The 25,554-nt window shown below is 37.7% G+C and overlaps 5 protein-coding genes and 1 pseudogene across 9 annotated transcripts; 3 read left to right on the top strand and 3 right to left on the bottom strand.

The window, feature by feature from the left end:
* The first annotated feature begins 695 nt into the window (after positions 1-695).
* LOC110771747 (calcineurin B-like protein 7) lies at positions 696-2,752 on the top strand. 3 transcript variants are annotated; one of them, XM_021976098.2, is made up of 8 exons: positions 707-1,096; positions 1,197-1,279; positions 1,418-1,477; positions 1,653-1,761; positions 1,843-1,895; positions 2,037-2,126; positions 2,209-2,321; positions 2,519-2,748. In XM_021976098.2, exons 1-8 carry the CDS (start codon positions 1,027-1,029, stop codon positions 2,589-2,591), a joined length of 651 nt encoding a protein of 216 aa, XP_021831790.1. In that variant the 5' UTR covers positions 707-1,026; the 3' UTR covers positions 2,592-2,748. The 3 variants fall into 3 exon arrangements, with proteins under 3 accessions (XP_088109778.1, XP_021831790.1, XP_021831791.1); XM_021976099.2 differs by having other exon boundaries at positions 718-1,096; positions 2,046-2,126; positions 2,519-2,740; XM_088253652.1 differs by having other exon boundaries at positions 696-1,096; positions 1,653-1,895; positions 2,046-2,126; positions 2,519-2,752.
* A 21-nt stretch (positions 2,753-2,773) lies between these two features.
* LOC110771746 (SGNH hydrolase-type esterase superfamily protein) lies at positions 2,774-5,508 on the bottom strand. The gene is made up of 5 exons (XM_021976096.2): positions 4,547-5,508; positions 4,012-4,139; positions 3,531-3,770; positions 3,151-3,406; positions 2,774-3,059 (listed from the first exon to the last, which is right to left on the bottom strand). Exons 1-5 carry the CDS (start codon positions 4,887-4,889, stop codon positions 2,830-2,832), a joined length of 1,197 nt encoding a protein of 398 aa, XP_021831788.1. The 5' UTR covers positions 4,890-5,508; the 3' UTR covers positions 2,774-2,829.
* Positions 5,509-11,954: 6,446 nt separating this feature from the next.
* On the top strand, positions 11,955-15,164 carry LOC110769672 (phosphatidylinositol 4-kinase gamma-like protein). The gene is made up of 2 exons (XM_021973698.2): positions 11,955-14,123; positions 14,560-15,164. Exons 1-2 carry the CDS (start codon positions 12,750-12,752, stop codon positions 14,935-14,937), a joined length of 1,752 nt encoding a protein of 583 aa, XP_021829390.1. The 5' UTR covers positions 11,955-12,749; the 3' UTR covers positions 14,938-15,164.
* A 2,048-nt stretch (positions 15,165-17,212) lies between these two features.
* On the top strand, positions 17,213-18,184 carry LOC110769674 (uncharacterized). The gene has a single exon (XM_021973700.2). It carries the CDS (start codon positions 17,416-17,418, stop codon positions 18,040-18,042), a length of 627 nt encoding a protein of 208 aa, XP_021829392.1. The 5' UTR covers positions 17,213-17,415; the 3' UTR covers positions 18,043-18,184.
* Positions 18,185-19,317: 1,133 nt separating this feature from the next.
* LOC110769675 (GDSL esterase/lipase At4g10955-like) lies at positions 19,318-21,800 on the bottom strand (annotated as a pseudogene). The gene is made up of 3 exons (XR_015835809.1): positions 21,633-21,800; positions 20,960-21,051; positions 19,318-20,503 (listed from the first exon to the last, which is right to left on the bottom strand). The product of XR_015835809.1 is annotated as a GDSL esterase/lipase At4g10955-like (transcript).
* A 1,034-nt stretch (positions 21,801-22,834) lies between these two features.
* LOC110769676 (GDSL esterase/lipase At4g10955) lies at positions 22,835-25,515 on the bottom strand. Of its 2 annotated transcripts, none has more exons than XM_088253173.1 (3): positions 25,167-25,515; positions 24,376-24,484; positions 22,835-23,924 (listed from the first exon to the last, which is right to left on the bottom strand). In XM_088253173.1, exons 2-3 carry the CDS (start codon positions 24,435-24,437, stop codon positions 22,934-22,936), a joined length of 1,053 nt encoding a protein of 350 aa, XP_088109299.1. In that variant the 5' UTR covers positions 24,438-24,484; positions 25,167-25,515; the 3' UTR covers positions 22,835-22,933. The 2 variants fall into 2 exon arrangements, with proteins under 2 accessions (XP_088109299.1, XP_021829393.2); XM_021973701.2 differs by having other exon boundaries at positions 24,376-24,489; positions 25,167-25,511.
* Positions 25,516-25,554: the final 39 nt, after the last annotated feature.

Below are 25,554 nucleotides of genomic sequence, written 5' to 3'. Positions count from 1 at the left end.
CAACAGATTTTTCTGTTCTTTCTAAAGTTTGCTAAGAATTCGTTAATTACGTGCTCGAAAAAGCAATAATGCAATGTATTGCGAAACTCACATCAATCAATGGTTGATTTGTTGATTTATTGTGAAACTCACATCAATCAATGGTTGATTCATTGATGCTCTATGTTGACATTTCTTAAGATTGACAAGATTTCTGCCTAATGCCTCCAAATTTCTGCCAATATTTAACTTTTCATGGTTAAAGGAATGTTATAAAGAGGAACTTTATGTCCTCAACTGAATAAGTTTCCATTCCTAAGACGCTTCTACCAGGAACAATAAGAACCAGATTCCAAATTCATATAGAAGAAACCATGGCCGTAATTATGGAATTTTATTTTATTTTTTAAAAATCTAAATCTTCAGTCAAGGCATGTGCACCTGCTTATCACAAGTTCCAAATTCCTCCAAATCGTACAAGTTAGAACATGAAGATATTAAGTCCCTCAAGGAAACCCACCGAGGGAACACACCAATTCTGTAAGCAGATGTTATAGAATTATTCGGTGTTTGTCAAATTAGAAATTAACCAGTAATTTATTTCAACATGGACCATACAAAATAGGGAATGGACCCTAGCCTGAGATTTATTTAATTTTTCGTTTGACTAACAACTGTTGTTTATGAGATTTAAATTCGGATTCGAGACTCGGGACTTCCCCCAACAAAATAATCCAAATAGTCATTGGCGATCGCCTGACCTTAGCTTAAAAAGTAAGTTTCGAAGGTAAAACCTTTTTCTAGTTTTTCTAGGGTCCGAGAGAAACAATAGGAAAAAATGTCCTGCTGGAACATGCTTCGTTGTGCAAACAATTGTGACGGTTATGACGTTATAAAATGTGACCTTAGCCCATTTTAAAGGCAACTACAAAAACCCAACAGGCTTTCACATTGAAAGCTATATACCTTCTATTGGATAACACTTATGATATGATATATATACTTATTCTCCTCAAAGAAGACAATTTGTTCACACAGATTGATTAGATGGGCTGTGTCTGCATGAAGCAGCGGCTTCAATGTGACAACGCAGATGTTCTTGCTGCTCAAACATGTTGTAAGCTTCATTTTGTTTTCATTTACTTGTTTTATGGTGCACTTTTCTGTTTTAGGTTTCGCCTCATGACTCTGATAACATAGATTTTTGGTTTTTGCAGTTAAGATAACTGATATTAAAACTCTGTATGAGTTGTTCAGGAAGCTAAGCAGTTCTATAGTTGATGATGGGCATATAAGCAAAGTAAGTTTACATGTAGCTGAACATCTTGCTGTTCCATTACTGAAAAATCAGTTCTAGTTTCGAATCGATACATGAAGCTTGAACATATTATAAAGCTATTATTTGGTGGTATGTTATTATTCTACACTTCGTTTGCAGGAAGAGTTTCAGCTAGGTTTATTCAGGAACAGCAAAAAACAAAGTCTCTTTGCAGATAGGGTGAGCTTCCTGAAGTTGGTTTTGAGTTTTTTGGCACTTGGGAAAGAAAGTAACACTTAAATTGTAACTTGTAGCTTTTCTTTAAAATTTGGAATGCTGATCTTTTTTACTGCCATTCTAACATTCTGTTTGGTTTTTTTGGGACAACTTATCTTGACCTTGCTTATCCTAATAGATCTTCTATATGTTTGACTCGAAACATGACGGGGTAATAGAATTTGAAGAGTTTATTCGATGTCTAAGTGTTTTCCACCCAGAAGCACCCCAAGCAGAAAAAGCTGCATGTAAGCAATCCTGTACATTTTTATTTGAACCTGCTTATATGTGTAAAGATTATACTAAAACTTTGAGAGAGTATGTGGCAGTTGCATTTCAGTTATACGATATATGGCAGACGGGCTTCATCGAACGTGAAGAGGTAAAGAGTCACTTTCAAATCCTAGTTCTTGTCATGTCCTAAACAGAGGCAATCATTATTTTTTTAACGCAATGATTAACATAGACACCTTGAGAAGATCCATTACAGCTTATTTCAAATCCAAGCATTTAATTGAAGTAGTGTTTGAAGGTGAAAGAGATGGTTTTGGCGCTTCTGAAGGAGTCAGACTTGATCCTCTCTGATGACATTGTGGAAGCCATTATTGATAAGGTAAGGCATGCAAGATGGTGCTACATGTAATCCGCCTGGTCATGTATCAACTGAGTACATCTTTTGCTTTCAAACTCCATAGACATTTGAGGAAGCAGATTTAAATGGAGACGGAAAGATTGATCTGGAAGAGTGGAGGGAACTCGTGGATCGAAATCCGTCCTTATTGAAGAACATGACAGTTCCATACCTGAAGTAATTCCTCTTTTGCTTATAGTCCTAGCCTTCTGTTTTTCATCTGATACTTGACACATATCAACCAGTGAAAACCTCAAAACGATTTGTACCAGATAAAAAAAACTCAACAATATCTATTTTTCAATTTCATTTTGGTTGCCATCCTGTAAATTTATGATCAACACAAGCTAAATTGAAGTTGATACTCATTGCAGGGATATCACAAGTGCTTTTCCTAGTTTTGTGCTGAGACGAGACATTGAAGATGAAACTAGCAACTACCTCTAAATTGGATCTCATTGCATAAACCAGAAAAACACAAAATTACAATGCACTTTTAGTTGCCAACAGACGTCAGCCAACAATTTGGCAATGTCACCTCTATAGTGAAATGTAACATCAAATTCACAATCTCAGTCATGTTTCCAAGCAGGGGTGACATGCTTGCATGATACGCTTTAGTCTTCTCCGTCAAATCTCTGTTTATATAGCAAACAACTATTTCCTCAGATTCTCCATCCAATCTTTAGGAGTCAAACGCTACCATTTCCTCCAAGTTCATGGGATAGCACATTTTTGTGTGCAGGCCATTCCACACATTATCAGCCAGGATGGCATTGACTGCATCAGTTGGATGGAATTGATCCCACCAGATATGGTTAGAAGCATTACTGCAAGCCATTTCTGGTGATAAGCACATGACAAAACCCTTGTACTCCCCCAACCCACAGCAAGCATCAGCTGTGGCATTCAAACCTGAACATGATCATAATTCACACTGCATTAGATGTGGACACCACTAACAGATTTGGTAACTGGGGAAAAATAAATTTAGAAAACCTCTCACCATGATGTTCAGAGTTTTTTATTATATCCATCGAACCTTCAAACACATCACAGAAAATGATGTTGGAATTAGGAAGCTCTTCGCGTAGCTCCTCAATCATATACCTCATCACAAAGTTGAACTCCATCACCGTGTTGTTTATCTCCTCAACACACTGTCCATCCTTCATTCTGTACTGAGATAAGTAGTGAGGAGCGCAGCCTATAGGTGCCAGCCCCGTCACAACCACCTTCATGACATTTATGCTGTACAAGTTCTGCACCATCAAAGTAAACCAAGATCTCTAAGTAATCAGTTAGACTCCAAATTGGGAAGCTATTTTAGAAGCCATCATTATATAAAGACAAGAATATGTTAAATCAGTAAGGTTAGGAGATCACCTTAATTTCCTGCCTCAATGTAGATGCTAAAAACTGATTGAAACTCCACGGTAGATACAGATTTTGCACGTTAGATACATTACGCAAATAGTAATGTATATAGTCATTGATTCCAATTGAAATGTACAGCACTGAATTCGAGATGAGATCAATAGCAGCTTGCTCGCCCAAACTTAATATAAACTGCTGGTAGGTATCTGTAAACTGCTGAACTTGCTGGGTGAAGGAAACATGTTGACCCTGTAGAAAATTTTACATCAGTAATGGTTGATAGTTGGAATAGCCCAGCAGAGTCGAAGTCATTCAAAATCAAGAAGCCTTAAATACCCAATCAAACCATATTAAATGAAGAGCTTATATTGCAAAGCTAACAGCACTTGAAAGGCTTAAAAGCCTTCTGGTTCAATATCAAAATTAATACATTTCTGTTACTTTCTGGTGCAATATTATCAATCAACCAAGGGGAAAATTTGAAACATACCAATTCCGAACCACTGGTGAATATGATTCCAGCACCAGCTGATGCATAATTCAATCCCTGAATCATACCTTCCACTCTTCCATTCTGCCCAAGATAACTCGGTACAAAAGGCAGCCCGAGACGAAGTGCTGATAGAAAATTCCACACAAAAAAACCTTATGAGAAAAAGTTTAATAACTAAGCCAGTTTCATCAAACACACATGCCATTGAAAGAAACATGCCACAGATTCTCAACATTCAAAATTTAGATTTTATCCTGAATTCTGGTTCAAGAAAACACATTCAGAACTCAATCCTTCAAGAAATGAAGAAATTGGTTGGTAAAATCCGTGAACTTTAGATTTCTTCCATTTTGGGGGTCCCAAGAAAACCAAAGGCTTCACTGAACCTCTACATTTCTTGGAAAATTAAACAAGAATTCTGACGTGAAAGACAAAAAGAGCCAATCAGAAAAATCATCGACATGAAATGAACCAAGAACACAGAAACAACCCATCAGAGCAAGAAAAGGGTGTTTAAAGAAGCAACATTTACCAAGATAATCAACAGGGATTCTGCCATTACAGAACCTCCCAGTGGGTTGGTGGGTATCGAAGTCTCGACCGTAGGGAAGGTGGTCAGCACGAGCGAAAGTTCCGAGGAAATTGTTGTTGCCACAGTCGACAGAGGAGTCGCCGATGACAAAGAGAGCAGGGACAAGAGGAGTCTGTGGGATTGAGGGTGTTGGGGTTGGAGGGATTGAAGAAGAAGAAGGTGAAGGAGTGGGGCTGATGATGGCATTGATGAGTTCTTGAGGAAACGGAGGAGAGCCAGGCTGTGAAACAACGGTTGAGATGAGAACGCAGAGCAAAGAAACAAGAAGAAGATTGATCGCCATTGTTTTAGAGTCTGGTCAGAGACGAGGGTTTTGGCGGGTAAAGGGGCAGTTAAATGAGTTGAAAGTCGCAACCTTGGGTTCTAAACCATGGGCTTAAATGCTTGCCTGAGAGGCTTTAAATGGGCTATAAATGCATGGGCTTTCTTTTTATTAAGCAACACAATACGTATTGGATCATCCCAAGCCTAATGCAGTGAACAACCCCCATGGCTTGGCCGTATCTCAGGATGGTGAGGTTTGAAAAGGAGAACAAGGGTGGGAGAAGGAGCCCTGAGGGAAGTTGCAGCATACATAGTAGATCATCCCAAAGGGCTATTGGCTTTGCTGGCGTGCCTCCTACAGTTTTGGTTAGGTGCTTGCACAGAGGCTTTAATTATTCAAAAGGGTATGAAGGCTCATTAAAGAATGTTAAGATTGGGTCATTGCAGATGTTCATGAAGAATGATGGAAGTTGTAAGGACATGGGTCCTAGTCGTTTCCCCGTGGAGGAGTTGCACAGGATTAGTGTGTTTGATCTAAGAATGGCAAATGCCGACAGGCATGCCGGGAATATTTTGTTTAGAAATATTTAGTAAATGCGTTCTTGTTTTCATGCTTTGCTATCTTAGAAATATCTAAATGTTTGCACACCATCGTTCTTGCCATTGCCTTCTTTTCATAATTTTCTGTGAATTATGAAGCTATGGTTGTAGATTCTAACATCCAGTCACAGATGTTCATTTAATATCCATGTGGGTGCAATAGGATTCATGTTGGATCTAGGTTGAAGTGTTCAACTTAAACTAGGGTGGTCTTTTATTCTTTGATCTTATCTTTACATCTAAGTGGTTGGAGCTGTGTTTTTATGAATTTTGTTGGTTGGTGCTCTTTCTTTACCTGCCAGAATGATTTCCGTACACCTGTATCTTTTTTTATAAAAAATCGAGCCCCGTATAGCCGAGCGGCTATACTATTTTAAAAAAAACAAAAGAGGACCGGCCCAGTGATCAAAATAGGTATAGCCGCCCGGCTATACTATTTATATATATATATTGGAAAAAGGATCCACCTAGCGCTAAGCGCCACGTGTTAAATATGGTAATGCTGGCTGGCTATACTATTTTAAAAAAAAAATTAAGTAAAAACGCGTAGTCTTGCGGCCATATTATTTTTTTTTAAATTAAAAAAAGGAGGTATCGCCGCGCGGCTATACAATTTAAAAAAAACAAATCAGGACCCGGCCAGCTGCCCATGTGTCAAAATAAGTATAGCCGAGCAGCTATACAATTTATAAATATTAGAAAAAGGACCTGCCTAGCGCTAAGCGCCACAAATATGATAAAGCCGCCCGGCTATACCTTTTTTATAAAAAAGGTAAAAATGCGTATAGCCGTGCGACGATATATTTTTTTTTAAATTAAAAAAAGGGGGTATAGCCGATAGGCTAAACTATTTATAAAAAACAAAACAGGACCCGCCCAACGATTAGGTGCCCACGTGTCAAAATCAGTATAGCCGACCGGCTATACTCGATTTAATAAATAAATAAAATCGGGTATAGCCGACCGGCTATACTGTTTTTATATATATGAAAAAGGACTTGCCTAGCGGTAAGCGCCACGTGTAAAATATGGTAAAGCCGCGCAGCTATACTATTTTTAAAAACGAGTATAGCCCCGAGGTTATGTCATTCTTTAAACAAATAAGGAAAAAACCGGGTACAGCCGCGCGGCTATACGATTTATTTAAAACACGAAAGAGTACCCTGCGGTTAGGCGCCCACGTCTAAAAATAGGTATAGCCGCCCGGCTATACCCGACTTGTAAAAACAATTAGAAAAGCAGGGATAGCCGAGGGGCTATACTATTTATATATATTAAAAAGGACCTGCCTAGCGCCTTGGCACCACGTGTAGAGCCGAACGGCTATACTATCTTTGTTAAGAATTAGAATTAGGGAAACACGAGTAGAGCCGAACGGCTATACTATCTTTGTTAAAAAAAATTAAAATTGGATGGATGGATGGATGGATGGCTGAGGAATTTCCATCGGACCCATCCAACCTGTCGGCACCTGTTTAACTTTTATATGTTGCTTGGCTTCTTCATGAAATGGCTGAGGAATAGGTTGGATGGATGCACTTGATTTCCGATACTGGATGTGTTTTGTATACCCCATGCCCATGTTCTGGAATGTTTTATTCTATATCCTTTTACTTATTTTATCATTAAAAAAATAATTACAAACCAGAAAAATGCACTGAAAAGAGCACCACGATCGTTACGAGACATAGCCTTTTTTCAAAGTAAAAATCAGAAAAATAATTATAGAAGTCTAAAATCATTATTCCATATATGTGAGCTCATGGTAATCATTAGAATCACAATTAAAACTCACATAATGTATATCAATCCTTAAAAGCTATGTACCAAAATAGAATTCAAGTGTAATCATCGACTTATGGAAGGCATACTAAAATGACTCAAGAATAAAAAAGCAAAATGTTTTTGGATTTTTTATATGATTTTTATGACATTAAGGACTAAACAAAAGTACATACAACTGAAGAACTAACAAAAACAAAAAAAAATTAGAGAAAATAAAATCGCACAAAATCTATATAAGACTTGAATATCTAAATAAGCTTTACCATTAATTCATATTTGTATGATGTGATTAGTGATTTATGATTAGTTTGTGATGTTTGGTGAGTTGTGATTGTATATAACTATAAGCTCTCCGTTACAAGTTCACAAGATGATTATAGCCTTTGGAGTACACACAAACAAAACAACATAACATGAAGCATAATACAAGTGCTTCTAACTCATTCCCCACCATTCACTCTTAAACCATTCGAGCCTGGCTTTCCAATTTACAAAGCATCTCTCTCTGCTCTTGACATAAAAACATCCCTTTCGCAAAAGCCCACATCTTCGAAATATGAGGTATTTCATCCGTGAATTTATCAACATGATCCCTCATCACTCTAGGCATTGATGTCTTAGGAAACCTAATTGGAAGTACCTCCTCAACAAGTCCTCCATCATTCTCAACTTTCTTACCTCGTCTTCTCCAATTCTTCATCCTAGATGTACGTAAACCTCGTCTTCTCCTTTTCTTCATTCCAGATGGACTTTACGTACATTGAGTAGCAAGTACACCAGATGAAAAAATTCCACAATAGGGTAAGTTTAGTAACTTGCTATATCATTCATCTATACATTAGAAAGATAGAAATAAAAACATATAGAAAGATCACATTTAGAGAAAACTTGACTTCAACAATCAAGAACCTTAACATATGACTCCATTCACAAATACACAAAATAGAGGGGAAGGAGGAAGAAGCGTCATTGGCCCTCCTTCCCTTCCTCTCTTCTTGCATTTTTCTTTTGAGTTAGTGAATAAATTCACTGGGGTTTTTGTATAAGAAGTCCATTATGGTGATTCTTCTAAGCCATGCTCATATTGAAGTTCCCATAACCTCTTTTGGGTTATGTTCTCAATCAAATCCTTCTCATAAAACCTGTTATCTAACACTACTCTTGTTCTCTAAATTTTTCTACATCGTATTTGACGGACTTTGCTATAAATCACCCAGTTGTTCTTTGTCAAGATTGTTGTTTTGTTTTATTTGTTCGCTCTTATGTGCATGTAGATCAATAAAAAACATGTTTTCCCCATATCTTTACGAATTTTGTCACTTCAAGATTTTATGCAATGGTGGGTGTGGCTATGATGACGCTTCTTCATATGGTGATAGCAGGGTTCATTTAGGCTCCTAGATTGTTTTAGGGTTGCTTTGTTTGGGATTATGCTTAATTGTGATGATGTGGGTCAGTAATTTTAGTGCAGCTTTTGTTTGATTTAGTAAGCATAGTAGTTTATTGCTACCTTAGATGTCATGTTGATATTTTGATTATATTATTGAATTGTATATAATGAAGTTTCTCATTCATCAACCAAAAAGAAAATAAGACTTATTAAATGCGTGGCATAACTCTCAGCCATACCTAGTAATCCTACATCAGCTTCAGTTGGTTTCCTTCATGTGGATGGCATAACTTATTATTATAGAGACTTTTGCGATCATGTGCAAGTCACGTGATAATCTATTAACTGATCTGAATTTTTTAATTTTTTTTTCCTTCAATAGGAAATCAGAGGGTACGACCGTACTAGAAAATTGAAACGCAAAGCATTGGGCAGAATGTTTCATAAATCACAGCCTATCTGGAGTGATCACGTGTCCGACTGCTAGCCGACCATAACGGTCTTCCACCCACAGCGGCCACTTGTAGAGGAGGTGGAGCGTCTGAGAAAGTCGGTTGTACACTTTACATTCGCGCTAGTTTTTAATGAGTAGGACTATGGTGTGGACGTCCCCATAAGGCTTCCCATGAGCTCCCCTTTTTCTACCATTTATATAAACAAATTGCAGTTTATTTTTTGTTTTTTATTTTACAAATGCAATTTTCGGCATATAATTTATGTTTATGAATTTTTTTTTATTGCCGAAAAACTAAAATTACAACTCATACCTGGTACAATAATTATTGGCATTTTGAGCTTGCTTTTGATATAAATTTATGTATGCTTATGATGAGTATGGGTTGTAGGGTTGTCTTGCACATGAAGGGCCATGATATAATGATATGGGACGACTTAGAAAGCATTGTCGTCCTACCACCTTTAATTATTTTTTTCATTTTAATTTCTTGTTTATCAAAATAATGCAACCACTACAATTTGCCTTTGTCAAAAAAGAAAAAAATTTAGAAAAAGAAAAGGTCATAATGATGTTCTATAATTCAGGGACAAAATCTTTGCACAACAAAGTGTACAAATCGCTTTTACATCTTTTGATGAAAATTCAGAACGGTTGAAATTAGAGTAAATCAAACTAAGCAAGTAAAATAGTATTATATGTTTTATATTAAGTGTGATGCAAACTTAACTATATAGGGCAACCGGATTCCGGTATGAAAAATGGAATATATTGTTCTAATTAACTGCTCTAACGCATATCTGTTCAAAATTTAAAATAACATAATGTATTGTGTAAAATTGCGTGCAAATTATGCTCGATTTATCAAGTCAGTTACACCCCAAATAAGCAGATTTTAATGATGAACTCAGCTTAAAGCCACTCCAATACATTCATTGGAAAGTAAAGCCCATGTTCAATGTACTCTACCAAATCTTTTGAGGAAGAACCTCTTTAGTCTTTAGAGGCCAAATTAAATGAATATTTATTCTTTTTTATTGCATTCTAACTTATAAAAATGGCTACAAATTGTTTAAATATATGCAAATATGAGACAAAATAAAACATTAAGATACGATTGAAATTAAAAACGAAGAGAGTGCCGACTACTTTTGCAGATATGTAATGTAGATTGGGGACCCTTTTCGAGTGCAACGGAGATCAACTTGGTCCTTCACCCCAAATGCTTAATTAACATTTAACAAGGACATAATTAAACAAATAATTAAAGGAGGGGGGAGGGGGGGTGAACCTCAATGCATGTGCAATTTGATAAGTTAACTTTAATTAATTGTTATTAAATCCTTAATCTTTTTACCAAAATTGCTAAGCTGTAGATGGAGACAAATTGGTCTGCATGCTTTATTCTTCAGCTTTATGTTGATGACAAAAACACGTGTGTGTGCAGTGCAGTGGACATGTGGAGCAATTATACAAAAAACCAACCACTTCATTTCAAATTATATTTTTTGTTGGGGTATTGGCACTAGTGTACGTACGTGGCATCTTTTTTTTGTTTATATAATTTAAAAAGAACTTATAATTTAAAATTTTCTGATATATATTTATATTTATATTAATGCAAGTGTTTTTGGAATTATTTAACGTTAACATGGTTCATGTACTTATAACTAAAGCCTTTTTGGCTTAATTTTTTACAAGTGATTTTATCTATATCTATATATCTATATATATAAAGCAAAAGACAGAGAATGGTGAAACATTCAAAATACCAAAAAATGCCATTGATTAATGCAAACATTAAGAATTGAAATTATTAATTAAGTGAGGATAATATGGTAAATTTACACTTTTTCATATTAAAAAAATTTAAAATTAAAAGAAATATCATATAATGGATCCTTTTTATGTAACACAACTACCCATTATCTTTTTTAATTCTAAAATAAATTTAATTTTTTCTTTTAAAAAGCTTCTCGCAGGCGTGTAAGCGCATGCAGAGAGGCTAGTATATATAAAGCAAAAGGCAGAGAATGGTAAAACATTCAAAATACCAGAAAATGCCCTTGGTTAATTCAAACATTAAGAATTGAAATTATTAATTAAATGAGGATAATATGGTAAATTCACAATTAAAAATTAAATTTAAAAACAAAATCACATAATGGATCCTACTTTTATGAAAAATAACTACCCATTTTTTCTTTTCTTAATTCTAAAAACAAAAAAAAAACAAAAAACCAATTGGCACACGCGTGAGCGTGTGGCAAGGGGCTAGTTAATCCAGAAAACAAAAAAGAAGAAAAGAAAACTGTAACAATATTTGGATATTACAATTTACACCTGTAACAATATTCTTCTTCTTTTTTGGGGGTGGTAAGCCTATCTTTAAAATATCCTATCTTAGTTTCCCTATCTATAAACAAGTCTTAATCCATGACTTATTCAATCTCTCTATTTTAAACAAGTTTAATCAGAATAAAAATTAACGTATTGCACGTCGAATTTTCACACACAAAATCTCGTGCTTAACATAATGTATCTAATATAAGTTGATTTTTTTAGTACAGTTTAACCTACAAAACAAAACAAATGAAAAAGATTTAATCCCGTATTTCAGATAGAATCTTTAATTAGTTGATTGATAATAATCTCATTTTAGTGTTTAATCCCCTTTTAATTTTCCCGGGAAGCTTCACTCAAATACGCCTAAATATGCTCTCCCACTCACACGATGACGAACAAACAAACGGCCGTTACAAAGCAGTTAACGTCGTCGTCTTCCGTATTTTAAAAACGAAACACCTCCCGTTATAGCCGTTGGGTCAAACCATTTATATAAAGCCAACGGCTATAACGCCGTCCCCTCCTCTCTCTCTTCGCTTTTCTTCAGTCTTTCACTCTCTCTCTCTTATCTACGACATAATTTTCGGACCAGAAAAACTCGGGGGAGAATATCGCGGGAGCTTTAGAAGACCCTGAATTTTTACATCCCATTCTGGGAAAATGACAAAACTCGGCTCAATTACTCGGCAATTAATCGCCACGCTTGTTGGTCATGCAATTTAAGCCCATTTCCTTTGCCCATTTCATTTGATTCTTTCCCGTAAGGTAAGAATCCACTCTCTCCTCGAAATTGCAATTCTCTGCCCTAATTCTTTCTATGAGAGTTTTTCCATTACCTGCGAAAATCGTTTTCAATTAGAAGAATTCCCATTGTGTTCTAATCTTCAAGACCCCAACTTTTCAATTTACAGAATTAGACTGGTTTTTTTTATTGTTGAAATCTTTGTGGGAGCTTCAAGAAGAAGTTGGATTTTCTTTTTACATTTTTCTTTGATTTAGGCATCTTGGTTCGTGCAAAGGGTTTCTCTTGAATCCCGGGGATTTGGAATTCTATTTCAATTTCATTTCTTTCTGGGAATTTTCGATTTTTTCCCTTTCGTTTGGCTCTGTCAATCTGCTGTACAGATTTTGGTTATTGGGTCTTGTTTTTTGTTTTGTTTTTTAGCATCTGGGTATTTGATCAATGTGATCTAGGGGCCTTGATTGTGTAGGGCCAATTTGAATATCAGTAGGCAACAGAAACAAAGAGGTCCTGGTTTTTTCATTTTGGGGGGTTTGAAAGAAAAAGTTGAAGTCTTTGAAAAATGTCTGTTGCTGATGTTGCTCTGAGTCCGATTCGGAAAGAGTCGGTAAATTCTGCTGCTGGGTTTTTCGAAAGCCACCTGGGGCATTTTTCTACCGAATCAATCGTGTTATATCTCAGGGTTTCCGGCTCCGTGATTCCCATGCGTGTTTTAGAGTCGGATTCGATTGCTTCAGTGAAGCTTAGGATCCAAACATGCAATGGGTTCGTGGTCAAGAAGCAGAAGCTTGTTTTCGAAGGCAGGGAATTGGCCCGGAACGATACTCTCATTAAGGACTATGGTATCACTGGTGAGAATGTTTTGCATTTGGTTCTTAGAATTTCTGATCTTTTGCATATCACTGTTAAGACCATTTGTGGGAAGGAATTTGATTTCCATGTTGATCGACATCGAAAGGTCGGGTACCTGAAGCAACGGATTTTGAAAAATGGGAAAGGTTATGATCCTGAGGATCAAGAACTTTTCTGCAACGGTGAAAAGCTTGATGACCAGAGGCTTATTGATGATATTTGTAAGAACAATGATGATGTTATTCACCTGGTGGTTCAGAAATCTGCAAAGGTTAGAGCTAAACAATTTGAGAAAGATTTGGAGCTTTCAGTTGTGGCACCAGTTTCTGATGAAAGAAGAGAAGGAGTCAATGGAGTAGCCAACCACCGACCGGAGGGGGTTCCAGTTGTAACCTGGGAGTCGGCTTTTCGAAATCCAGATTTCTTGTTGGAACCAATTATTGTCAATCCGAAGGTTAAAGTTCCCTCTTATGTATGGGACATGTTTAACTCTACATTTAATGGTTTGCAGAAGGGCAATCAACCTATAAGGTCCTCCGAGGGGACTGGAGGAACTTATTTCATGCAAGATTCGTCCCAAGAGTTTATTTCTGTTTTCAAGCCTATTGATGAGGAGCCTAATGCAGTGAACAATCCCCATGGCTTGGCCGTATCTCCGGATGGTGAAGGTTTGAAAAGGGGAACTAGGGTGGGAGAAGGAGCCCTGAGGGAAGTTGCAGCATACATATTAGATCATCCCAAGGGCGGGCCTCGCAACTTATCAAGCGAGGCTATTGGCTTTGCTGGCGTGCCTCCTACAGTTTTGGTTAGGTGCTTGCACAAAGGCTTTAATTATTCGAAAGGGTATGAAGGCTCATTAAAGAATGTTAAGATTGGGTCATTGCAGATGTTCATGAAGAATGATGGAAGTTGTGAGGACATGGGTCCTAGTCGTTTCCCCGTGGAGGAGGTGCACAAGATTAGTGTGTTTGATCTAAGAATGGCAAATGCCGACAGGCATGCCGGGAATATTTTGTTTAGAAAAGGGGAAGATGGTCAGACTGTGCTCATTCCAATTGATCATGGATACTGCCTACCTGAGAATGTAAGTAAATGCGTTCTTTCTTTCATGCTTTGCTATCTTAGAAATATCTTAGATGTTTGCACCATCGTTCTTGCCATTGCCTTCTTTTCATAATTTTCTGTGAATTATGAAGCTATTGTTGTAGATTCTAACATCCAGTCACAGATGTTCATTTAATCACCATGTGGGTGCAATAGGGTTCATGTTGGATCTAGGTTGAAAATGACTGTCTAATGGGTTAATAAATTTTCAACTTAAACTAGGGTGGTCTTATATTCTTTTATCTTATCTTACATCTAAATAGTTGGAGCTATGTGTTTATGAATTTTGTTGGTTGGTGTTTACCTGCCAGAATGATTTCCGTACACCTGTTTTTTCTCACCATGTTTTCGATCATATAGGTTTGATTTGGGTTTTTTATTCTTTAACTGATAACCTTTCTTTCCTCTGTCTGCAGTTTGAAGATTGCACATTTGATTGGCTTTATTGGCCACAAGCTCGCCTGCCTTATTCTCTTGACACCATTGAGTACATAAATTCTTTAGATGCTGAACAAGATATTGCACTTCTGAAGTTTTATGGGTGGGATATTCCTATTGAGAGTGCCCGCACGCTCCGTATCTCCACTATGCTTCTGAAGAAAGGGGTAGAGAGAGGTCTCACCCCCTTTGCTATTGGGAGCCTCATGTGTAGAGAAAATATAAACAAAGAATCAGTGATTGAGGAGATTGTGCATGAAGCTCAGGATTCCTTGCTCCCTGGAATGAGTGAAGCTGCATTTCTTGAAGCCATCTCCGAGTTCATGGATTCACAGCTCGACAAGCTTTCAAAATAAATTTGCATCTATTTTATAGGTACATATATGTATGTATTGATTGAATGACCAGTCCATTTTTGGATGGACTGCAAGTTGTATGAAATGTGGATGGCTTATGAAGTTTCATATAAGCCTGAAGTTTCCCTTCATTTATGTCAACTGATGGAGATATACCAAGAATTCTGTCAACTGTTATTTAAAATGGTCATGAATAAGATCTATTCCTATTTATGGATTGTATTACATCACTTTATTAGGATTTTAAAATATGGTGTGCATATATGTAGATATATCACCAATCTGGGAGTTGAAGCCTTTCACAACTACTACAAGGCATCATCCCTGGTGACCTAGGTTTTAGAGGTTGGGAATCATAATATAACCCAACTGTGGTAGCTAATGTTTGTCTTTAAAAGTTGTAACACTTGTGTTTTAAATATAAAATAACCAAGATTGGAAGCACCTAGATATATCCTGCATTGAGTTTATTTCTGCATTCACCTGGTGTGAATAGAGTCTGCTTTTACAACAATTAAATTGTGCACAATGGAAAAGATGCTGATAATTGCTAATCTGCTCTTAGATTGTTTAATGTAGGTGTTTAATTTTAAACACCCAACAATAGGGAATCACAAAATGTCAACAAGCACCAGCTACTTCTGAACCTAGAGACCACTAGCTTGCAGTGGCATCTTCTTACCTATGATTGATCACCATCCCCCACAGGCTCAAACTGAAAACTCAGCATTGCTGGTTTGAAATCTCTCTCTTTCATTCAATAATAAACTGGAGAAATTATGGTTTGCTGGTTCTCTGCCAAAAGCCCATGTGAGTTTTCCTCTGTTTGAAAATTGACACCTGCTCTGCTGTTGGCACTATCTATATGAGCCCAAAAAAAGTGAGGGAAAAGCACTCTTTCAATAAAGTGATTTCCATGCCTCATCTTTTTACTTTTACCCCCAGAAATAAAATTACCATGAACAATCTCTAGCACAACCAGTTCTAATAACAGATGCAAAGTTAGACCTTCAAATTATGCAATCACGAATAATATGTCAAAACAGCAGCTGCAGGCTGCAGCATCAGATTTGTTCTGATTTCAACATGCTCAATATGACAAGCTTTAAACAAAACTCCTCCTCAGCAAACTCAATCTTTACTGAAAGATCCCAACAAAAGTTTTAGCAAAATATGCTGACAGAAAGATTACCATTGGCAAAGGGAACATTAATTTTAAGCACCTTTTTGTCTAATAATAATCCTTCTCAAGTTTGAGTGGCCCCCATTTAAGAACATTACCAACTTATCTAAATTAAGATTCTAATCAACCGTTTTGTCCTAAACTTTTAGCCGCTCTTACCATAATTAAAACACATGCACTTGTTATTCCCACTCAACATTAGAACAAGCATTATTCATCAAATTACATTGTTATTCTTCTGCATGATTAAGATGTCTCATTTCCATTTTGACAAAGATATAAGATATAGTTTTTTTTTTTTTTAAAAAAAAGAAATTACATGGATTAAAATAACCCATTTTGCTAAATGAAAAATGAAAATTTACCCCATCGACATGCCCCATGCTTGTGCAAACTTGTCAGACCCACTTTCCTAATTGTCTTTCTTGGGCCCACCCCCCCTTTAATTCTTGAAATCTTCAACGGCCTGGATTGCATACTTGCATCCACCCGTGGACCAAAGTCCATGCCCCAGCAGACAGACATACAGACAGCAAAAGCCCCACTCTTCATCGCCCAAGAATAGAGAACATTTTCAAACTAAACCAAACAGAAAAACCTGTGTCCAGTGCTTGCTTTTTACTCGCTAGTTCTATTGACTTTTAATCCTCATTTTGTATCATAAATTTAATGGTGTGCAAGGAAACAAAAGATTAGGTTGATGACATTTATCAAGTTTGTGTGGGGTTACATTCATAAATTCATAATCATCCATTGATTTTGTATGATATAGTGTTTCAATTTAATCTCATTGTAGTTATCTTTACTTGACATAACGCAAGGATACATATTTGTTGTCAATTAATTATATCATTATAAGAAGAGACTTGTAACTCAAGTGATTAGAATAGTTATTTATGCAGATTTTATCAAATTTATAAATTATGAACCGTCGATTATGTTGATTCTTGCTTGTGATTTAAAATTTGTCCAATAATTTAAGTAAGTCAAAGAAGAATTACCCTCCAAATTCAAACCGAAAATCAGAGAAATTATAAAGTTTATTTTTCACATTTTCACACTTTTGTCTCAAACTCTCCAGGACCTCTCCAGGACCTCTCCACCACTTACTTACCATACAATATATACACTCAAAACCCACATACAAACACAACCCCTATATCCTCTCTCTCTCTCTCACTCACTCATTCTGTCTCTCTCTCTCCTCTGTCTCAATCTCACTCACACAGATCCACACTGCTTCACCACTTCTCTTAATTTCAATCTTTCTCTGTTAAACTCAAAATTAATTAGCCATGAGCAAGCCTCGGACTCAGAGGCCCAAACCTCCACCTTCTGGTCGTACAAACCTCGCCTCCTGCATCGTCGCCACAATCTTCCTAATCTTCGTCGTCATCGTCATCCTCATAGTCTACTTCACCGTCTTCAAGCCCAAAGACCCCAAAATCTCCGTCAGCGCCGTCCAGCTCCCCTCCTTCTCAATCCAAAACTCCACCGTCAACTTCACCTTTGCCCAATACGTCGGCGTTCGGAACCCGAACAGGGCAGCTTTCAGCCACTTCGACAGTAGCCTTCAGCTTCTTTACTCCGGAAACCAAGTCGGGTTCATGTTCATACCAGCCGGCAAGATCGAAGCGGGTCAGACCCAGTTCATGGCTGCCACTTTTGCAGTTCAGTCGTTCCCGGTTAATGATCCGAATCGGGCTGTCGGATTGGTCCAGAACCCTCTGGGGCCCACGTTCGGGGACGGGTACAGTGGTTTGAGTGGCGCTGGCGGACCCACGATGGAGATTGAGTCGAGGTTGCAGATGGCGGGTCGGATTCGGGTCATGCACTTTTTCACTCACCATGTGGAAGCTAAATCTGGGTGTAGAGTTGTGATTGCTGTGAATGATGGATCTGTGTTGGGTTTTAATTGTTAGCTGTTAATTTTGGCTTTTCTTTCTTCTCATGAGTGAAAAAGAGTGTAGCTTTTTTAGTTTTTGCCAAAATTGGTAACTTTGGTGCCCAATTTGTTAACCCATTTGATCAATGGAATTGTAAAAAAGATTTGATTTTTAGCAATTAATCTCTCTTCAACTGTCATTATGCATCTGGGTTTTTGTTTTTGGTAGGAGTTTTGGGTTTCTTTATGTGGGTTTAGCTGGTTTGATTAGCTAGCAAGCAGAAAGCTTAAGGTTGATTTGATGAGTTAGGGTAGGTAGAGATAATTGGGGTTGGCAGTGGTGTACACTGTGGGACGCTGTAGGAGCCTTGAAGAGAAGGGAGGGAAGGTGGGAGCAGTGGAAGGGAGGAGCTTTTTGCTTTTGCTTTCTTTTTTTTCTTTCTTGGGTTTCTTAATGTTGAGAGAGAGAGAGAGAGAGAGAGATTAATTAGAGTTTAAGTAAAGGTAGATCCTAAATTCCTAGTCTTGGAGTTGGACTAAATAGGACAGAGTTGGCCAATTATTTGGGGCATTTAAGGCTGAAATTGGGGGTTGTGGGCCCCAACTCCCAGGTCGCAATCATCAAGTAAAGGATCTCAACTGTGCCTGTGGAGCTTAATATAATCATAGGGATGAGTGAAATGAAAGAGTTTGATTGTGAAGAACCACTACTGTTTAATTCACCTTTTCTAGTTTGAAAGTGTGGAAACATCAAAGTAACCCAACCAGTAAATGGTGGTAATTCAGTAAACATGGTGAATGGGATATTGGCAATGGTAAAAAAGTGTGCTTTTGCCAAAGAGAAAAACAACAGGAATTGGCAGTGGCAGCCATGGTCATTCATTGAGATTCCTTGTTTTTTTGGTCAAGATGGTCGTTGGGATTCGAGTATGCGTTTTTTTGACTTTTTCCATGTTTTGTTCACACTTTGTTGCGGCCTGCGGGAGCAATTTGGGACCATTCCCAGTAAAAAATGAAAAGCAGTCCAGTACGTAATTATTTTCTTGCCACCACAATACCTTTTCTATTAATTTTAATTTTTACCTATCGATCAGTAATTTCGAATGAGAAGTGATGGCTCTCACTTCAAGCATTAAGCCACCCATGAAAGAAATCAGTAGCTTCAAATGAAATATCCTTTGTGCAACTCATAATTTACGACTATTATGCCATTGCAATCATAGAACCAAGTAGCTTCCTACTTGCTCCTCTTCTTCCTTAACCCGTAAATTTCTTCACCTCTTTGGTTTGTTCTTTCCATAATCATGGCTGATAAAAACAAGATTGGAGGCTGTTTGACTACTTAAAACCACAAGTACATGGAAAATAATCGGAACAATTACACCGAAAACTATCTGTATTTGTGAACCTCAGACCGGAGTTGCAGATCGTCTCTCCACCATTGGTGAATTCCATGGGCTTCTTTGAAGTCTCTCCACCATTGAATTCCATGGGCTTCTTTGAAGTCTCTCCACCATTGGTGAATTCCATGGGCTTCTTTGAGGTCTCTCCACCATTGGTGGTGAATTCCATGGGCTTTCGCTTTTTTGAGATTCCGTGACGAGGTCAAATTAACTGTCAGGTTTGCAGAAGGAATGAGGTGCAATGGAGGCTCCGGCGCTGGCTGCTTTCCGATTGCATGCTTTAGTAGACCCCCAAGAGAATTCTGGGTTGCTAACCTCTCAATGACTCCTAATCCAATGTCCTCCATCATCTTCCTATGTTAAAAATACCCAATATATTCGGAGCAGATGTCATCAGCTGGATTGACAAATAGACTCGGGAACCATGCAGACAGAGTAGTGAAAGGGTTTTCTTCTGAATGACTTATCTGTTGTGGTGGTTGTTTAGCCTCCATAGCAAGAATGAGGCCTGCTGTACTCACACTGCCTAAGATCCGAAGCCCGTGTTTCACTCTCTTGTCCTCAATCCTCCCTATCGGGGCAGACACAAATGGTGGATTGAAGAGAAAAGATTTGAGGAAAATGCCAGTGCTAGCCATAGTTTTTCCAGCAAGCATTGCCATGGCTGACCCTAAGGAATGGCCAACTAAACAAACATTTGAATCACCTACTGCAGCAACCATATTCCAGACAGCTTGCATAGCATCCTCAAAGCGATCTTTCCGGTGAAGTCTATTTAGGACCACCGCAACATCCAACTCAAGGTCTCGTAAGAATGAGTCTTTCTTCCACAAGGTGCCTCGGAATGCAATTACAAAACGAGGTATTCCCTCTAATGGAGAGTTGCAAAGAGAAGGAGGAGGTTTGAATTCATAAATGGCACCAAAGATTGAGGAATCATCCACAAGCTTCTCCACCAACTTAAAATGGAAGAACTCCCACCAACGAGGAGCAAGGGCTTGGGGCCCTTCACGTTTCTTTTGGCGGTCCCGCTCAACAACATAGACACCCTTAACCAAAGATGCAGCAACAGACCTTTGATGTTGAGTATTCTGCCTGCATACAGTGGCACACATTTTAAATCCCATATCATCATGCAAATTCAAAGAAAAGCAATTGATTCATGTCCACAATGTTTTTGCCTGAGAAGAATGATTGAAGCACTAAATTCCTTCAATTTGTTTGTGTCGATAAAAACCTTGGGTCAAATTAGAAGAACAGAACCCCTTGAGTGATAATTGCAATTGTGAGTATTATCGATGCATACATAATCTAACAAGCATATAACTCCACATTAACAACAAAACAGCACAATACCATCCATCTTCATATGGCTTTTTTATTACTTCAAGATACAAAATCAGCCGATTAGCATTACTGTCAATCACAAGAACTTCCTCCATACCATTTTGGTAAAGAAAAAAACACTTGATTCCATACCTAAAAATACTATTCATTCATCTTTTGAAAGAAACTGTGTGGAGGTGGAGAGGCACAGTTTTGAGGTCTCACCAATCAATGGAAGTTAGGTGTAATGGCCCTGAAAGGTCGAAACTGTCCCTCTTGGAGGCCATTTACACCACGTGTTACTCTTTCTATTTCCTCTTTGATATCCACAGAAGCATTACACAAGTCCAGAAAGTGGTCAGTACTCATTAAATATAACATCTACTTAATATAAAAAAATGGAAGGCACACATACACTTCTGAGAAATACAGAGGACCAAAGAATACGAACCAAATTCATGGTTTGCCTTATTTTTCATTATTATTTTTATTTGGTTATAAATTTCCCTTAATTTTCACCAAGCCACTCCCAACAAGATGTATTATGAAGTGAAAAACAGTTTCCAAGCACATATTTTCATATGAATCAATTCAGATCTGACAAGAAGCCAACCCCAAACAATACACATAAACTCCATATAGATCCATTAACTTTCACCATTTTGAGATCAAAACTAATCAGAAACAATGACACGGATACGGATATGGATACAGCGATACGATATGACACGATATGAGAATACGGCAACAATATAATAATATAATATATGTGTTGGTTGGTTACGCTTACATGTAATATAATAATTTATGTGTAATTTACACACAAGTGTTGGTCACATAAGGACAAAAAAATACTTGGACCAGAGAACACATAACAGAGAGAGAAGCGTGAACATACCAACGGCCAAACCAAAAACACAGATTAGAGAGAGAAGCGTGAGAAACAGACAGAACCAAAATTCGTGAACAATCCCACTACCACGACCACACCAGATGAATTCAAGAACCTGAATTTCTTTTATATGGGTGAAGAAGGAGAAGAAGAATTGATGGGTAGTGACGGTCGGCTTTGCTTCTTTATTTATATAAAGATGAAGAAGATCTGTAGGAAATATTCAAAGTTTCAAAACAGGTAATGTAAACATCCCGTGTTGTTCAAGTCCTTTCGTCATTGATGGTAGAAATGGTGAGTTACAAAGAGAAGATTTTTGTACTAACCTCCAATTTTCCCAAGTCAGTGTAGAAATGGTCAAGAAAGCTTCGTTTTGCCTCTCGGACTTGACAATAGACAATAGACTTGGGGATGGAGTTACGCAGACTTGCACATACCACATTGACGTAAGCCAGAACCGTCGTCCCTGTTTATTTAAAGAGCAAAAAACGTAGTGATTGGATAAGGTGCTTTGTCATGATTAGCAATTAACCATGTTATTGGTTTAATAGTAGATAAAACAAAGTTTAACCAACATAAAATACATGCAAGGCTAATTTTTAGTTCATGAGACTCACCAATTCGCCTGAGATATGAATCATTGTCTCTATCGAAAATCGAATGTGATGGGTTGCCACCCTTCTCAACATCTTGAGGAAGTTTACGGAAGAAATCAACTGTCAGATAACTACACTCCATATCAACTAGCTTTAGTGTTGCCTTTTTACTTTCTTCTCTCATTCTCTCAAGTGAATCACTAGCTGCATTTGTAACCTCTACTCTAAGAGCAGAGGAAGGGAAACATTTACCCAACCACTTGCAAAAGTATGAACCCAGAAGCAACGTTTATATTTGGCCAAACAAAAAAGAGTACCATTTATCCAAGATCTTAAGAAGGAATAAGAATAACCAAAAAGGGTTAATTGGCTATAAGAATTAAGTGGAAATGGTTATGGTGAAATCGAATGCTCTAGTATCTCATCAACTTGATTTTCCACCGTTAATTAAATTGCTATTTTTTCATATTTGTTTTAATTTAGTTTAATAAATCAATCACTCTCATTAATCAATTGGTACTTAAAAAGAAATTACAGTCTTCGTGGGAACGACACTTCACTTATCTCTATATTACTTGTCCGGATTATGCGCTTGCAATAATTTCACAACACTTTCCAAAAAATCTTGGCTGATAAAAACAATATTGGAGGCTGTTTGACTACTTAAAACCACAAGTACATGGAAAATAATCGGAACAATTACACCGAAAACTATCTGTATTTGTGAACCTCAAACCGGAGTTGCAGATCGTCTCTCCACCATTGGTGAATTCCATGGGCTTCTTTGAGATCCCGTGACGGGGTCAAATTAACTGTCAGGTTTGCAGAAGGAATGAGGTGCAATGGAGGCTCCGGCGCTGGCTGCTTTCCCATTGCATGCATTAGTAGACCCCCAAGAGAATTCTGGGTTGCTAACCTCTCAATGGCTCCTGCTCCAATGTCCTCCATCTTCTTCCTATGTTCAAAATACCCAATATATTCGGAGCAGATGTCATCAGCTGGATTGACAAATAGACTCGGGAACCATGCAGACAGAGTAGTGAAAGGGTTTTCTTCTGAATGACTTCTCTGTTGTGGTTGTTGTTTAGCCTTCATAGCAAGAGTGAGGCCTGCTGTAATCACACTGCCTGCGATTCGAAGCCCGTGTTTCACTCTCTTGTCCTTAATCCTCTCTATCGGGGCAGACACAAATGGTGGATTGAAGAGAAAAGATTTGAGGAAAATGCCAGTGCTAGCCATAGTTTTTCCAGCAAGCATTGCCATGGCTGACCCTAAGGAATGGCCAGCTAACCAAACATTTGAATCACCTACTGAAGCAACCATATTCCGGACAGCTTGCATAGCAATCTCAAAGCGAGATGTCCGGTGAAGTCCATTTCGGACCACCTCAACATCCAACTGAAGGTCTCGTGAGACTGAGTCATTCTTCGTCAAGGTGCCTCGGAAGGCAATTACAAAACGAGGTATTCCCTCTAATGGGGAGTTACAAAGAGAAGGAGGAGGTTTGAATTCATAAATGGCACCAAAGATTGAGAAACCAACATCATCCACAAGCTTGCGGAGCAACTTAAAATGGAAGAACTCCCACCAAGGAGGAGCAAGGGCTTGGGGCCCTTCACGTTCCTCTTGGCGGTCCCGCTCAACAACATAGACACCCTGAACCAAACATGCAGCAACAGACCTTTGATGTTGAGTATTCTGCCTGCATACAGTGGCACATATTTTAAATCCCATATCATCTTGCAAATTCAAAGAAAAGCAATTGATTCATATCCACAATGTTTTGCCTGAGAAGAATGATTCAAGCACTAAATTCCTTCAAATTGTGTCGATAAAAACCTTGGGTCAAATTAGAAGAGCAGAACCCCTTGAGTGATAATTGCAATTGTGAGTATTATCGATGCATACATAATCTAACAAGCATATAACTCCACATAACAACAAAACAGCACAATACCATCCATCTTCATATGGCGCTTTTTTATTACTTCAAGATACAAAATCAGCCGATTAGCATTACTGTCAATCACAAGAACTTCCTCCATACCATTTTGGTAAAGAAAAAAACACTTGATTCCATACCTAAAAATACTATTCATTCATCTTTTAAAAGAAACTGTAGAGGGGTGGAGAGGCAGAGTTTGAGGTCTCACCAATCAATGGAAGTTAGGTGTAATGGCCCTGAAAGGTCGAAACTTTCCCTCTCGGAGGCCATTTACATCACGTGTTACTCTCTCTATTTCCTCTTGATATTCTCAGAAGCTGTTCTGCAATGCAGAAGTCCAGAAAGCGGTCAGGACTCATTAAATATATCATGTACTTAATTTAAAAAAATGGAAGGCACACATACACGAGAAATACAGAGGACCAAAGAATATGAACCAAATTCATAGTTTGCCTTATTTTTCATTATTATTTTTATTTGGTTATAAATTTCCCTTAATTTTCACTAAGCAAGGATATCCAAGAATTGCTTTACCAAGCCACCCCCAACAAGATGTATTATGAAGTGAAAAACAGTTTCCAAGCCCATATTTTCATCTGAATCAACTCAGATCTGACAAGAAGCCAACCCCAAACAATACGACATAAACTCCAGATAGATCCATTAACTTTCACCATTTTGAGATCAAAACTAATCAGAAACAATGAAAAACTATCAACCGAAAGAAAATCAGGCCCAACCCATCATAAGATTCAAACATATCTGCAACAAGAACAGACACACCAGAAAATGCCAAACCAAAAACAAAGAAGAAGCATCAGCAGAGAGACAACCACACAATTAAAATAAGCTAAAATGAACCCACCATCTCCCACATTTCTAACAGGTAAACAGCACAGAAAGGAATGCCAGAGATTCAAAACAGTTGAATTACCAAATAAAAATCGATTTGTGAAAACAAATTATTGAAATTAAGAAACTTTTTATATAAAAATGTACCTTGAAGAAATAAAAGGTGGTGATGATGACAGAGCCTGCTTGTGTGATTGTTTGTTTCAAAAGGGAGGTTATTTGATATATATCCGAAGAGGGAGGAGAGGGCTGAGCGGTTGGTGTGTTTTATCGTTAACCTGTCTACGTCTTCCTCCTTTTAGAGATCCAAGCTTGGGTTTTTGATACTTTTGAGGCTCAAGCTGTTAAACGACCCGCTAGGAGGAGACCCCTTTTCTCTGTTTTGTCTGGGTTATGCTCTCCTCGTACGTTTAAATTCTCTCTTTATTTTCACCCACAAAAAGGAAAGATTAGCAAAAACTACGAACTTTTTCTTTTTTGTCAAGAAAAAAAAAATCTTTGCACCCAACAACTTGTCATGGCATGGGTGAGCAAA

This window comes from Prunus avium, chromosome 5, assembly GCF_965620075.1.
Source record: "Prunus avium chromosome 5, drPruAviu1.hap1.1, whole genome shotgun sequence".
In the NCBI taxonomy this organism is placed as follows: domain Eukaryota; kingdom Viridiplantae; phylum Streptophyta; class Magnoliopsida; order Rosales; family Rosaceae; genus Prunus; species Prunus avium.
Note: the sequence above shows the minus strand (reverse complement) of the source record. Positions and strands in the feature narration are given on the sequence as shown.